We start from the raw sequence: 16,503 nt of genomic DNA, 5'->3' as shown, positions 1-16,503 counted from the left end.
TCCTGTGTGCTGTGCTCAGGAGCTGGAGCTGTAGTATGAGCAGGGAGGGACTTCTGTGGAAACAGAAACTCAGAGCTGTACAATAACACATGCCCCTGTGCTGCCCTCCCCTCCCTCTATAGGTTGTCCTCAGCCCCACAAACAGCTTATCAGCCGCCTTGAAGCAGTCTAACTTTGGCACAGTCCATGGACACACGATGGGGCTGTGGATGCTGCTGCTTCTGCATTTACACCTTGGTAATGCTCACTGGGGTGAAGGTGGGGGGTTACTGAAGCTTTCTATTGTTTTTTCTGTTTTTTTACACCTTTGCATTGAAGTTTGTGTGTATTGGAGGAAAATAGTGAGTGTGGATGTTAGCAGGAGAATTAATAATCATTCTTATTTATACTGAAGCACTCATGGATTTACAGGAAATGTCTGATTTGAGCTCTCAGCAGGTTTACAGCTTGAATCAGGGGTGTTGAATCTGGGGGCCACAGGAAATCAGACTGGTAGTGAAGGAAAAACTGTGATAGTTAAAAATGACGTATTATGTTAATAACATCTTAAATAACTAATTATCATTATTATTTGTTGTAAAATGTTACTTCTGGTTTCATTTCTCCTCACTTCCTTAAACTTGTAGCATGACTTTAGCTCATTTGCCAAAAAACTGACAAAAAATCACAATATAAAAGTTAAAAATGAAGTTTACTGACAGTAAAGTGTGATTTATTGCTCAGATTTTCTATACATATTAAAATATTGTTCTAAAGTCTCTGGACCTTGATAATGGTCCTGTGAAGGTGTGATAAATAAAACTTGCAGCTGGATCTTGAGGCTTGGGTTTGGCCCTTATGCATTTCTGTTCTTAGGCTTTAAAGCAGCCTGTGTCGAGTAACTTCAGACAGTGCTGAAGGAAGAATTTAGACACTTAAAGTAAACGTTCTGAACATATTTCAGATTATTTATATTCTCATACATATCTTACAGTGTTGTATGCTATAATACATGTCAGGTTTAGCTCTCTGGCTAGTCAGTGTAGGTTGTTAAGTGATGACGTATGAACCCTGAGCCAGGTTTATTAAGGCTGTTGTGTTTTTAACATGTTTGTATCATGTTCTATTTAACTGAACAAGCCCCTAAAAACAGTCAGTGATCACTGTCGGCTTTTCTCGGTTTTTATTACCGCTGTTCATTTTAAAGCTCAGTTTTAAACCCTTACATGTAACTACAGCCCAGCCCATGCAGCAGTATATTAATGACTAACCTGGTATTGTGGATGGATTATCTCAGTTGTTCTCCTGACTGAAGTTTGGTCCGTTTACAGCATCCTGCCATGCGATTGCATTTGTCCCTAACCATCGGGAACCCTCACGCTAACTTTTATCGAGTGGAAAAAAGTTAGCATTCATCCTCCAGCTTCACTGTGTTTATGCTATGCTAACATAGCTGTGTCATTAGCGATCACGTAGCACATCATTATATAGCAGCTAGCCCAACTTCAGTAACCCTACAAACGTCACTGCTGTTTAGTTTTCTGTCTTCATTTATGTTGGAAGTGATAGCAGAGCTGTACGTTTGAATGTTTCAGAAATCTCTCAGTCAGAACATGCTATATCATGTTTAGGTGGAAGCTAGCGAGCTAACTTCCTGCTAACTTCTAACTCTGTTAAGTTTAATAAATTCTGTTTTTATGGATGTTAAACTTAATTGTTACACCTGGTAAAGCAGCAACACTGATCTTTTTATTAAAGATGAAAGAATTTAGACAGTTTTTAACTCTCAGTGATGCTGCAGTGTTCGTTTGACTTTGGGACCTGAAGCGGAATTTGAAACAGCTAATGACGTCAGACTCAAAGAGCGGATACTGGCCACACATGAAGTCATCACACTTTGTAGCTGATGGTTGGCCACTAGCCGATGTTGCAAGCTCTGGTTGCCTAGGTAACCATCTAAACTACTGAATGCGCTATCATGTTAGGCTACGTTCACACTGCAGGTCTTAATGCTCAATTCCGATTTTTTGATCAAATCCGATTTTTTTGTCTGCTTGTTCACACTATAAATAAAATGCGACAGGAAACGCTCTCCAGTGTGAACGCTCAAAGCGGCCCGCATGCACAAAAGAAGACGTCACACACAATGCGCTCTGTTTAGACCGAGAGCAAACAATATTGTTTGACTGATGGCCCTTAATATAAAGACTTCGGACTTTACGTTTCCCAATTTTTGCTTGAAGTTATTTTGTTATTTACATAATAATGTAGATAACCTAATAATTATCCCTATTGCTGTTTTAGAGGAGCGGTGCTTTAAAGCAGCAGTCCCCAACCTTTTTTGCGCCACAGCCCGGTTTATGCCCGACAATATTTTCACGGACCGGCCTTTAAGGTGTCGCAGATAAATACAGCAAAATAAAACTAGTACCGGTACCGAAAAAAAGAAGATTTATAGCACACGTGAAAAGACCCAGGAAAACCGAGTTAACGATAAAAACGATGACAAAATAACGCTGACAACCGATAAAAACCCTGAAAACCATACATTTCACACCTGAGCCTCAACTCTTGCGGCCCGGTACCAAACGACTCACGGACTGGTACCGGTCCGAGGCCCAAGGGTTGGGGACCGCTGCTTTAAAGGATAGTTGCAGATTTCTGTCAGAATCTGCAGATTATACAGTACAAATAAAATGTTCACGTTTCTCCAACGTTGTCTTCCCAACAGTTTCACTAACATCTACACTGGATGGCCAGGAAGCGTTCACGATGTCTTCTTGGGCGCTTCTCCGGCGCTGATAACTGGCGTCTGTCTTGTGTCAGTGACGTAAAAGACGGATTTAATGTGACATGACCGTTCACACAGCAGTCGCTTTCTAAAACATCAGATATGTATCGGATTCAGTGCCACATACGAAAGTGACCCAGATCGGATTTGAAAATATCGGATTTGTGCCGTTCACACTGTCATACCATGATCGGATATGGGTCGCATAGGGTCAAAAAAATCGGATTTACGCCTGCAGTGTGAACATAGCCTATGTTACTCTCCTTTGGTCCAAGGGGGAAAGTTTATCTCTGGGACACGCCCACTGTGTCTGTGGTCATGACGCTGCTGCTGGCCACTTCCTGCATGGACGCCCGTGAAACAGATTTTTCAGATCGTGTTAATGTCCGTTATAATAATGTAACAGCAGTCAACTTACCGCTAACCGCTGTCACAGAACCACCCCACAACACGTAAACAAGGGAGGCTGAGGTCAGCGGCACGAGCCACAAAGAAAAGGTCCATGATCCAGATAAAGTAAACAGGCTCTTAACGGCAGGAGTTTAGCTACGCACTGCTAATCAGCACGCAAAGAGCCACTCATCTGATTTACTCCTGAACACAAACGGCAGACTCGTCCTTTTTCTTAGTTTTAGTCTGGCTCTGTGTAAGTGATCCCTGAATTAGTCACCTGGAACGTCACTACCTCTGACGAAACGCTGACTCTGCTGTCATGTGTGAGTGTTTCTTCCAACAGCCTGCACTGCATTTATGTAATAGCCACTTGTTTGTGGCTCAGGTAAGTTTCATTTCCCTCTCAGTCTGTGCTGAAGTGCTCTCTGCTGTAGGTCGACACCGGCCCTGTGAAAACACCTCTTCTCTGAACAGTCACAGCCGTTTATAGCGGTGACTCTGTGATTGTAGTGCAGAATCTCAGCTTTACTTCACGGGACTGAACAGGAATATCACTCACTTAGTTGAGAGACTACAAACATGTCTTTGCACAGTTCTTGATTTTCAGGAGATCAAAAGGAGTTGCTGTTTCTCTGTAAATGATGCGGGTAAAAGGTCTGGAGGTGATCCAGCTGTCCACGTTCCCATTTGGAAGCTCTTTTTGTAAACCTACCCTTCCCAAACCTGGAGGCTTAGTCGTGATCATTTTGAATAAAGGCTGAAGGTAAGTGACAGAGTCCACTTGTCCAAAGTAGGCCAAAAGGCAGGTCAGAGCAGCTCTGAGTGCGGCGAAACATCCATCGTCTCCTGTGGATGTCTTTAAAGAAAGAAAGAACACTGTCATGATCCAAGCACAGCATACAGACACCGCACAGATACACTGTGATGTATTCCCATCATGAAGATGTTTCCTCATCATCATCTTGATGCTTTGAACCCGGATGTGACAAACGAGCAGGTAGATCTGCTCTACCGTATCAATTTCAAAATTCTCTTGCTTACCTTTAAAATTTTAAACAATTCAGCTCCCAGCTATCTATGCGATCTCCTCCATTTGTATATCCCTAATAAGGCACTTAGATCTTCCAATCAAATGCTCCTGACTCAACCGAGGTCTCGTCTGAAGTCCAGAGGAGATCGGGCCTTTGCTGTCGTAGCTCCCAGACTCTGGAATAACCTCCCTCCTCATATTCGTTCCTCCGAGTCCATCCAGTCTTTTAAATTGCGTCTTAAAACGTATTATTTTAGTGGCTTTTGATTCAAACTAGTTGGTTATTTCGTGGCTAGTTATGCAGTTTGCCATATTGTTTCTTGCCCTCCTTCTAACTGTTTTTATTCTGTCTTATGCTATTGCTCTGACCGACTGTGAAGCACTTTGGTCAACTTTGTTGTATTATTATGTGCTATAGAAATTAATTTTGATTTGATTTGATGTGAGATCTGTCGGGACAGAGGGACGATGCAGTTGTCAATCAAATGTAGCTCTGCCCTAAACCCTCCCTGTTTTCAGGTCCCTTCTTACTCCAATGGGACCATCATTTTTGAGTTGGAGGCTTATGTCTCACAGACCCCTATGCAATCAGACTTCATTTCACAGCCAGAGGAGTCGCCCCCTGCTGGACATTAGAGCTGGACTAGTTTTTATGAAAAGCTCTTGCAGCTTCAGCTTCCCTACATTTCTCTCCCACATTTATGACTTCAGCTTCAAAGTGTCAGGATGGTGATAGTGAACAGCTTTAAAGCATTAATTTCTCCAATCACGCTGGGTTATTCCAGCATTCACATGTGAATAAATATCTGGTCAGTGACGATTCAGGTCACTGCATTTGGCCACACTTGCTCTCGTAGCTCAAGTCACACAAAGTTATAAACAGTAAATAATCCCGTTTCCCTCAGACTCACCGCTAGCTGCTGCTGCGGGTCAGTCGGCTCTCTGAATCAGTCCTCTGCCTCCTCAGATGTGGTCACAACTCTAATAAACAGGAGCTCAAATGTCCCGCCAACATCCTGAAACGCGTCCGAAAGCTTCGACTCGGAGATCAGAACAGGAAATCCTACCTGCTGCTGCCTGCTCGTGAGCATCGGACAAACCAGAATCTCTGTTTCTTCCTTTTTGTGTTCAGGAACATCAGGACCAGCTCATCATTCCTTCATGTTGAAATTACAGACAAGTTCACGTCTGAAAAATTCTGAATTTTGAGTCAGTCTGTGTGTAAAGGCCTACAACTCTGGAAAGTGTTCTTGCTATGCCACCCTTGCATAACAGGAGTCTTCCTCACATTGAGTCTTCATCACTTGGCTGGATGTTGTAAGGGGGGTTTTCTTCACCATGGAAAGGATCCTGGGATCATCCCCCTTTTATGTCTCCTGTGGATGTCCATGATCTTATCTTTGTTCTCTCTGTGGACCAAACTGTTAGTGAGTTGTCTGCAAATGGTCCCTCGCACTATTGGATGGATGAGTTTTGTTTTTGAAGAAACAAAGATATATCCACTCCTGTGTAAGAAACAGTGTTAAGTACATTTCCAGTTATAAAATAGTGGATTAATCCATTCCTTGAAGTAAAGCTGAGAGTTTGTACCTCAAATGCGTTTTGAGAGGTTCATTTTAAATCTGCAGAGCCAAAACTGTGTGAGTACAAACACTCCCTGTCTAAGCATACAGGAGGATTATTTTAAAACTTTTTTATATCCTCTTCCTTTCTGTAGCGACGGGCGTTTCCCTTTCTGCACCCTCCAGCGTTTCCATCTCTTCCATCAACTTGGAGCACGCACTCAGCTTCCAGCCGGGCCCTCAGACCCCCTCCGACGCCCGCTTCATGGTAGAAGTCATCCGCTCCAGGTATTCAGAAAATCTGATCAGAGATTTAAGCTGTCTCAAACAAGACCGATTCAGATTCAGAGTGTCAGGCTAGCTTTAAAGGCTTTCACTGGTCTTTTTAATAGAGCAGCTTGGACAGATCGCTTGGTCTTATTTGACACAGCAGAGCAGTGATTAGTGATTAGTACTATCACAGCACAAAGGTTAAAACCAGCCAGTGTCTCCTGACTAACCTCATATTGTGGATGGATTATCTCAGTTGTTCTCCTGACTGAAGTTTGGTCCGTTTACAGCATCCTGCCATGCGATTGCATTTGTCCCTAACCATCAGGAACCCTCACGCTAACTTTTATCGAGTGGAAAAAAGTTAGTGTTCATCCTCCAGCTTCACTGTGTTTATGCTATGCTAACATAGCTGTGTAGCTAGCGATCACGTAGCACATCATTATATAGCAGCTAGCCCAACTTCAGTAACCCTACAAACGTCACTGCTGTTTAGTTTTCTGTCTTCATTTATGTTGGAAGTGATAGCAGAGCTGTACGTTTGAATGTTTCAGAAATCTCTCAGTCAGAACATGCTATATCATGTTTAGGTGGAAGCTAGCGAGCTAACTTCCTGCTAACTTCTAACTCTGTTAAGTTTAATAAATTCTGTTTTTATGGATGTTAAACTTAATTGTTACACCTGGTAAAGCAGCAATGCTGATCATTTTATTAAAGATGAAAGAATTTAGACAGTTTTTAACTCTCAGTGATGCCGCAGTGTTCGTTTGACTTTGGGACCTGAAGCTGACGGAGTTTAGGACCCAGATTACTCCGCGAGGCTCCTGACTACGGTAGCCGTAATGCTCCAACAATCCATCAAGCGGTGCGGCTTCATAGCTTAGCAAAGTCCTACTAAAACATTTGTTGACAGATTTCTGAGCGCCGTGTACCACAGAAAATCAGTTCGAGGTCAGTAAGCACAACCAGAATTCATACATAAGGCGCGCTGTCGATTTTTGAGAAAATTAAAGGATTTTAAGTACGGTGCATCAGAGACTGTGTGGTTAGCTTTGTAGTCAGAAATGTAAACAAAGGCGCCTGCGAATGACTCGAGTCGATATTCTAGTGACGATGTCCCAGAAACAGAAGCAGTTTCTGTGTATAACGTGAATTCTTCACTGTACTCTTGGTTTGGTTTCTCAGTCCGTGAGGTTTGGCTCCTCCTGGGCTGAAGGTGCTTCTTACTAAAACTTGTCGTCAGGTCACAATAATGTCAGTAAAGTTAATTTCAGCCTCATTTGATCCTGAATGATATCTCCTGTGTTTGTTGTTTATTTAGCTCCTTTGTTCAGTAAGTTTCATGTTTCATTTCTGTTTCTGAGGCACCTCTAAATTCAGAGTCAGCACTTTCCTTTCTGAGTAAATGTGAACTTTCATATTTATTTGAAGGCAGATGTGAGGTTATTTATTGTGGATGACGCACACGCCCACAGCTTCATTCATCTGTGAGAGGTTTATTTCACAGGATGACACAGTAATCTGTCCGTCTTTGTGTTTTGTTTTCTTCGACATGAAGAAAGCAGTCGTGGAAGCCGGTGCCGGCTTGCGTGGCACTCAGGGCGGGACAGACATGTGACCTGACCAGAGCCTTTAAGGACCCGTTCGACCACTACGTAGCTCGTGTCCAGGCCTTCACGGCCACCCAGAGGTCCAGCTGGACGGTATCGGACAGCTTCCAGCCGCTGTCAGACAGTGAGGCACTTTAACACGTTTCATTACCTGTTTTATGATCAAAGCATGAGCGTGTGATGGAGAGCCAACACGGCGCACTTATTATTATGTCATTTTCGTTGTAACCTTCCAGCAGTGTAAAACGATGCATCCTATTAACACAGGTTACATCAGTAACTCCACCCACCATCTTGTATTTAACACCACAAACATTATACTTAATATTTTTCTGGTTTTGTGGTTGTTTTATCAAAGGTCCCCTGAGTCAGGATACGCCCCCGTATCTACATCATGTGACTGTTCGTGCCATCACCTGTACATTCCTAATGATTTACCTTCATCTTCTTCTAATCCTGCTTACAGCTTTGTTTAACATAAATTACAGATTTTACACGGTTCCATGAGGTTTTCCTTTGAGAACAGTTTCACTGGTTAGAAATCTCTTTAAGGTTTTTCTTCTCGGATAAACTAAAATCATCGCCTGTGTTTGTGTCGCTGTACTGATTTATGTCCAGTCTCCTTCCAGCTGACTGAATTTCTTCTTTTTTCTGTAGCTGTGATTGGACCTCCTGACGTGGCGGTGTCCGGATGTGGGAACTGTTTAATCCTGCACCTCACACTTCCTGAAGTCTTGGCGAGCGAGCACCTGAAGGACAGCCACACGGACTTAATCTTCCACGTACGACGAACCCGCGATGGAGCGGAGGTATGTCGGCCATACACTCAGGCTACGCCCACGAGCACTCGGGTATTTTTTGAAAAGGGGGTTTCCCCTGTTACCCCCAAGAACTGCTTTGAACATGAAAACACAAAACATGCGAAAAGTCAGGTGACGATTTAAACCTAATGGTACAAGAATGCTGACCAATAACCAGGTAATAACCATCACGAAAGCAGATAAATGTACACTTGTTTATTTGACTTCTTTCAGTTTTTCAGTAACCCAGGACCCCATTTACATGTGGACAAAAGGCCAAAACACACAAAGACTGAAACTTTTCTAAAACAACCTACAAACTCTGCCTGTTGTTTTAGAGATTATCTTGTAGATTTTGTGTTTGTGGACACAAAGGTGTCCCTCAGGGTTCCATTTTAGGACCTGTTTGTTTGTGTTTTCATAAAAATACTCATTAAAACTCATTTCCTGCAGGGACAACTGGTTTAAATTTGTTCATGAAACAAAGTTTAGGGTCCTCTGAAAAGTTCCTTACATGTTGATCCAGTTATACAAGCTTTTCTTTAATGAGTGAATCTTGGCTTTTATTTTATAAGTAAATATTGTTTTTTTTTTGTTGGTATAAAATAACTTTTCTGATTAAAGAGAATTCAGTGATATTTTAAGTTTTGTAAATCATTGCAGTGTTCAAAAACATACCAAAAGTCTGATTGTTTTAAAATACAAATTGAAATCTAAAATAATTTCATGATAAATGAAAACAAATGACTGAACATGTCAAACACTTCTTTTCAGTTTTCATCAGGATTTGAGTTTTGAACCAACATTTATTCAGACTACAGTGTTTACTTGTACTACTGCAAATACAACAAATACAAATATTTTACCAACAAAATAATTTTATGACTAAACTTTCGGAGCGCTTTGGTTGTCTCGGTGCTGTCACACTGTTAATCTGAGTTCTGCAAACATGCGTGTGTTTAAACGGTACTTCCTGTCTTCCTCCTGTGGCTACACCCACAGGGGTTTGCATGTGGTTGTGTTTTTGGTGTACTCGGCAGTACAAAGTTCCTGCACACGTCTGTGAAGGAGTACATTTCCAGATTTTTATTAGTACTTCTCTCAGTTTGACTTATTACAAGGAAATGTTTTATAATCTTATGAAGTTCTCATGGTTCATTCAAATGTAGGTTTTTTGTTCTTGGTCATCATCATGTAAGACAACACAGCTTCCATGGAAAGCTAATTTTCCTACATTTCAGCCCTGCTGTTAATAAAAGGTGAGGCTCAACCTTTAATTTTCCACCTTAAACAGGAGCTGAACTTAACCACACTTCTTTAGCAGCACTTCTGTGTTTTGTGGAAAATTAGAGCTTTTTGATGCTGAGACAAACCAGCCGCAGAGCCTCGATTCCTCCCGCGCCACGCACACCTGCGTGTTTTAACGGAGGCCGTTTACATGCTATGAAACTCTGAGCCGTGTGGAATACCAAGAAATCACAACGGCAAACCCACACTGCAGCTCGTCTGAAAGCTCGCTCCGATTATTAAGCACCTCGCAGCGTGGAGAGGCGCCGCTGACGTTTTTCACTCTGTGGTTTTTGGCAGCGTCTTCCTCTCCCCCAGCTCACGTCTGCCTGTGTTCAAGGAAACGCTGAGCTTCAAGAGAAAAGGGTCAGTCATCTCTGTGAGCTGGAACATGTCGGCTAAAGAAGATTAAACACACGACTTACAGATTCTTCCTCGATAAGCAGGACCTGAAAGTCACACTGAAAGTTACAGAAAAATCCCCCGCTTACATGTTCTGGTAGGCAGGATTCATTCACTTTGTGGGGGATCGGGGTCAGCTGACACCCCCTGATCGGGGTCAGGGGTTAAGCAGGTGAGACAGAGTCTGGAGGTTTGGGCTGCAGGTGTAGAGCTGATTTATAGCCTGTATCACATTTACACAGGAGGCGCTAACACAAAGAGCACGTTCACACGCCCCAAAATACATCTGTGACAAAAATAAGCATAAAAAACAAAAACCTAAATAAAATGCTATTATGAAGATGAACATATTCCTATTTGTAGCAGTAATAGTGATGTTTCTACATCTGCACATTTATTATCAATAAGAGTCAAGCTGGACAGCAGATCTGTGGCCACGCGCACACATGTGATTAATACTCTGGGTTCTTTAAGTGCAACCATTTACTGTCTAATTATCCTCGTCCACGTGGAAATGCGTTTGTTGGCCAATCAGAAGCCTACAAACAAAAACATGGCGCACGGTCTGGTGTCAAAAAAAGGAAGTAAAGGTGCGCACGAGGCACGGCAAGCAGCTTTCAAAAGCTCAGTTTTCACACATAGCTTTACAAACCATCTTATATTTATGGGGAAAATAACACATTTATAACAAAAATGGCAAATTTTTAGTAAAAATGTGGAACATTTCTGAGAAAAAGAATAAACTCCTCAGTATGTTGAAAAATGTGTTGTATCCTGATGATTGTAGTACAGCAACAAACTAACAACTATTCTGGCTTTGATCAAATACTTACGACAAATAAAACTTTAATGTATGACTTAAAAACTAGGATGAAAATAATTCACGTATTAAGCTAAAATCCACTAAAACAACACATAATGTCACAAGAAAAATAAAAGCAGTTCAAAGTAGTTCTACCATAAAAGTCCAGCAAAAACACAGTAAATGCATCTGAACATTAAAGAAAAACACAGTTATTTTGGGGGGTTTGGTGACTTTTTAGAAAAAATCCAAGTAAAGAAAAAAAGCTTTAACAACTTTTTCCACCACAGTCTCAGTCAAGAAGAAGTATGTGGTTACGTTTATAAAATTATAGTGATTTGTTGTTGCTGTTTTCATGGGTAACTGCATAGTTTAAAGGTTTAAAGCTCATTAAACCAGGAGGAGATGGTGCCGTCACCGAGATGATCAGCCCACCAGCGGCTGGGCGAAGGCGGGACACGAGGACTCCTTAACCTCGATACTCACTAATGCTCAGCTTTGACAGCTGGCAATAACTACACAAACACAAAATACAAGCTACTTAACGAGCTGCAACAACAGCTTACTAAAAATATCCCTGTGATGGAACTTTATAAATACATCATAACGACTTTCATCTGATTTATGTCCGAGTACACAAAATGAATATTTTCCACTGAAGTCAGCATCACTTCGATGATGAGATCCAGGATGGAGTCGTGTCACACTTACACATAATAACAGATAATAACTCAATAATTAGTATTAAGTCCATCCTCAGTTACTCTGAACTCTCTAAAATGTTCAGGTGTAAACACAGTTTGTCCAGCAAATCCACGTCTCACCTGTGCGGACTTTTACGTGACACACACACACACACACACACACATACAGTACTGTGCAAAAGTTTTAGGCAGGTGAGAGAAACTGCTGTAAACAAAGAATGCTTTCAAAAATAAAAGTGTTAATCATTTATTTTCATCAGTCAACAAAACACAGTGAATGAACAAAAGAGAAATCTAAATCACATCAGTGTTTGGTGGGACCCCTTTGCCTTCTTCGAGGCACACTTTCACACCGTTTCTCGGCTGGTAGGTTGATCCAAACCTCTCAGAGATATAAGCACAGATCTCCTGTGGATGTGGGCTTCCTCACATCCTTCTGTCTCTGATCCCAGACACACTGGATGATGATGAGGTCAGGGCTCTGTGGGGGCCGTACCATCACTTCCAGTACTTCTTGTTCTTCTTTATGCTGGAGATGGTTCTTCATGACGTTGGCTGTGTTTGGGCTCATTGTCCTGCTGCAGAATACTTTTGGGGCCAATAAACAATCATTTATATTTCTGAAAGCTTTCTTTGTTTGCAGCATTTTATTCACACCTGCCTAAAACCTTCCACAGTATATACACACACACATATGAGTCCACACAGGGCCACCTCTGGCCCAGATGTTTCTGCGCTCTGTAGATCCTCATGTTAGCGGCTCAGTGTGTCGCTCTGCTTTACTTCCTGTTCTGATCAGCTGCTGAGCTGCAGCTCTTCCTGTCTTTGGAAAAATAAAATCACAGTTGTAACACAGGAAGTGATGCACTGTACTTGTACTTTGTACAGTGCATCTGCACCAGTTTGTTTGGAATGACAAGAAATGGAGAAAAGAGCGCCACCTGGAGGAACTAGTGGAGAAGCTACAAGTCAGGTAACTACATAGCATAAACCTGCCTGCAGAGAATCATAAGTCGAGTCTATTTACAGAAATCTGTGAAGGTTTGGTCAAAGGTTTAAAAGCTTCCCATATTGTCAGTTTCCTTCTTCTGTGTTGGATCAGGCTCTCGTTTTTTAACGTGCTGCGGTTCTTTGCCTCTACATGTATTTTTTTTTTCTTTCTTTTTTTGCCTGTCCCATTTGGTTCTTTTGCCATCAGAATTATTGTCTAAAGGCGAAGAAAGATGCCCAACGGATTTACTTTACCAAATGGACCATCCCAGCCTTGCCGTAATGGTCCATTTGATTCACCTTTTATTGTTTATTTTATTTTCACTTGCTGAATACGGGACAGACTTGACTGGGGGAAGGAAAGGGGAGAAAGAAAGAGGGAAAGAAAAACAGCTGAGAAGAGGGACGGGGAAAAAGGGCAAAAAACCAAAAACCAACAGAATAAGCAGACAAAAAATACACATATCGATCACCTGGATCACCTGTTGAGAAAGAAAGAAGAAAGCAAGCAGAAGAAAACGAGAGTAATAAACATCATCACAATGATCTATGGGAATATGTCAGTAAATACTAAATATTAAACATTATTGTGCAGCACGTAAGATCGACAGCGCACAGTGTGCTTTGAGGTAGGAGCCAAAAAGGGTGTAGTTTGTGTGTGAGCACCTGTGTGTACACCTGTGAGCATGAACGCGCTTGTTTTTTTGTTGTTGTTTTTTTTTAAAAGGTTCCTTCATGTTAAAAGGTTCCTCTACATGTATTTTTAAAAAAACACAAGCCTACAAACCAGAACATTCAGTCTTCACCTTGTCCAGCTTTTTATCAGCTGTGTTCATGCGCACGTGTTTAAGGTCAGGTTTCAAAGCTCTCAGTGTAACCACAGTCCACACAAACAGTTTGTGAACACTTTGGAGAACACTCTGATTTTGGTGGACGTGAAGCTGAGCATCAGGACTTTTCACAGTGAATCATCCACACCACACAGCAGCAGATCCATGACTAACCTTTGATGGGGGATCTCAGGGTTGGCTGAAGTGTGGTCCATTTTCAGTGTCTTCCTGTCACATGATGACGTTTGTTTCCGCCTGTCGGGACCGTCAGTATGAACTTTGTCTGTTTGTGTGTTTCAGTTCACGCTGCATATGCCCTACTCTGCGGAGACTGTGATCAGCTACCTGCAGACAGGTGTGGAGTACTGTGTGACCGCCTCTGTCAGGCCTCACTTCTCCAAAGCCATCCCGAGTGAACCTCAGTGTGCCTTCACCAGCCCTCCACCCAGAAACTTACGTATGTGTGGCTGCAGATTCGCTCTCCTGGTTAATGTCGTTTTACTTTAGTGAGCTAATAATATGACAGCTATAATTTTATCTTGTTTTTATGTATAAACAGCTGAATTAACCCACTTTACTGTTTGCTAAACACTCAGTTTATCACAGTTTTTTCTTCTCCTGCATCTGTAATATGTCACAGAGGGGGTCAAAAGCCCCACCCACCAGAGCGTGAGACCCAATCAGAAAGAAAGGTGGATTAAAGAGGGGGAGGAGTTAAGACAGCTAGTTTCAGGGTCTGGTATAAGATGAAGGATTACTTTGTGCTCTGAATCTTTCAGTCCAGAAGTCCAAACACGAGCCGACACTTATTCCATGTTTATGATGGTGCTAAAGCTGAACCTGGTTAACGTCCACGGTGTGACAGGAAGACTTCTTCATGTGTTAGCACAGAAACACAGAATCCACACACTGCTGTAGCTTATTTGGAGTCTGGTGATAAAGAAATCCTGTTTGTGCCACAAAATCATGTTTGATAAGTTAGAATATTTATTAAATGTAAATATTCTCACTGCTCAGAGACATAAGTCAGTTAATTTGAATTGAATGTAGTATGTAAGACACGCCTCTGTGATTAGCCTAGCTCTTCTTTTCACATGATGTCACATTCGTGCGTCCGGCACAGCCAATGGGAGCTCGGTTTTATTACCGTGTATGGACACATGCACAGACCTCACGTCCTGATGAAGGCACACGGACCGTGTTTGAAGACTGAAAGAGGAACCTGGTTTCAGAGCGAGCACTTCCTCTCAGGCATGTAAATGTACAGGTGGATGTCTAACACCTGCACCCTGCTTCTCTTCCTCAGTGTACATGCTGGTGGTGCTGCTGGGGGCCTTCTGCGCGCTGGCGTTCCTCCTCGTGGCGTTGGTCATCTACGGCAGCCGGCTGACCTTCAGTGTGCTGAAAACGAGACTCCCCAAATCTCTGGTAACAGCGACTAATCAATCAGATTTAATCAGTTTATCAATTACACTGATGATACAAACAGCCTACGTATGATGCAGTCCACAGAAAGTCACATGACACTGTGTGGGGTCAGTGTCTTACCTCTGCTGCTGTTGTTAATGGTGTTTTTATTTAAATGCTGGTGTCTGCATGTACTCGTGATCAGAGCTGCTGTGACTGAGCAGAGGTCAGAGTAAACGGTCCCACCCTCTCTTCCAGTCATACGTCATCCTGTACCGGCGAGGAAGCGCTCCGCCCGGACTCTCGCCTCAGAACTCACATGACGACTGCTCGTCTGACCGCCTGAAGAGGAGCCACTCGGAGAAGTCTGTTTAGGATGAGCCGGCGGAGCGGGTGTGGGGGTTCAGGTGTAATGATGTGTAACAAGTATTTTATGGATGATGTAGGTTTGCGTCTGTTACACCAACGCAGTGGATTCTGGATCAAACAAACTTTGATTCAGTGGGCTGAACAAGCTAAGATCATTTTAACTCTGCCGGCTAGTCTTAATATTTGTATAAAAGTCCTGCTCTGTTAGCTCTGAGCCTGAAAATGGGGCGCGTGTATAAAAATGTCAAACTCCTCAACAGTTGATGCAATCCTTCAGTCTCACCTGGACTGTTTGAGTTCAGATCAAAACTACAGAACATCATCGCTGAGCTGACACAGTTTCCCACAGGCACACGTCCCACAACAGGTCGTTCCCGTCTTTGTCCGACCTGTGACGATGCAATCCTGACAACAGCGTCTCCTGTAAATCTGAATAAACTCTGTGTCTATATTTTTATAAACTGGAGCTCTTCTTCGTCACATTAATCGAGACAGGAAGTGAAATTTTCATAACATCTCAGTGTCGTTACTGTGAGTTTATATGTGAAGCGTTACTGTGAAGTGTTCCTGTATTTCCTGTTTTCTGTGCTAAATAAGCAGACCCATGCTTTTCATTTAAAGTCAAGTTCATCTGTTTTTCAGGGGAGTGAAGGGTGGATGCCTGTGCAGCCATCTCCACCCATATTTGGAGTGAACTTTGAATGTGATAATTTTTCTTTGATTTTTTTCTTGATTTTTCTTTTAATTTTTAAATAAAGGAAACTGAAATCTCTGAGAGTCTGATGTGAAGGTTTGTAGATGATGCTGTATTAATCACATTTTGGACTCACCTGTTTAAAGCAGGTAAGGACGAGCTTCCACACGCTGAGATCAAATCCCAGTGGCCTTGACCTCAAGGTCAGAGGTCAACCTTTGTGAAAATCACCTAGAATCATCACATTTATACCTCAGGTGCATCTAATGGGAGGCTGCCTGTATTTTTTAAAGTACTCTTGAGCAACAGTTCTTCAGCTTTCTGGAGCTCCTCTTTGGACAGTCTGAAAAAAGACTAGACGAAAGGAACTGATATTTCCTGAATGTATGTTTGCCATCCATCCATTTTCTTCCGCTTATCCGGGGCCGGGTTGCGGGGGCAGCAGCCCAAGCAGAGAAGCCCAGACCTCCCTCTCCCCAGCCACCTCCTCCAGCTTATCCGGGGGAACACCAAGGCGTTCCCAGGCCAGCCGAGAGATATAATCTCTCCAGCGTGTACTGGGTCTGCCCGGGGCCTCCTCCCG

General features: G+C 42.6%; 1 protein-coding gene across 2 annotated transcripts; it reads left to right on the top strand.

Annotated features, from left to right (window-relative positions):
• The first annotated feature begins 37 nt into the window (after positions 1-37).
• LOC100692065 (interferon alpha/beta receptor 2) lies at positions 38-15,535 on the top strand. 2 transcript variants are annotated; one of them, XM_005450363.4, is made up of 7 exons: positions 38-237; positions 5,911-6,043; positions 7,584-7,759; positions 8,293-8,444; positions 13,751-13,907; positions 14,757-14,878; positions 15,116-15,535. In XM_005450363.4, exons 1-7 carry the CDS (start codon positions 198-200, stop codon positions 15,230-15,232), a joined length of 897 nt encoding a protein of 298 aa, XP_005450420.1. In that variant the 5' UTR covers positions 38-197; the 3' UTR covers positions 15,233-15,535. The 2 variants fall into 2 exon arrangements, with proteins under 2 accessions (XP_005450420.1, XP_013125705.1); XM_013270251.3 differs by having other exon boundaries at positions 38-258.
• Positions 15,536-16,503: the final 968 nt, after the last annotated feature.

This window comes from Oreochromis niloticus, linkage group LG16 (assembly GCF_001858045.2).
Source record: "Oreochromis niloticus isolate F11D_XX linkage group LG16, O_niloticus_UMD_NMBU, whole genome shotgun sequence".
Lineage (NCBI taxonomy): Eukaryota > Metazoa > Chordata > Actinopteri > Cichliformes > Cichlidae > Oreochromis > Oreochromis niloticus.
The sequence above is the reverse complement of the archived record's forward strand: the minus strand, read 5'-3'. Positions and strand labels throughout refer to the sequence as shown.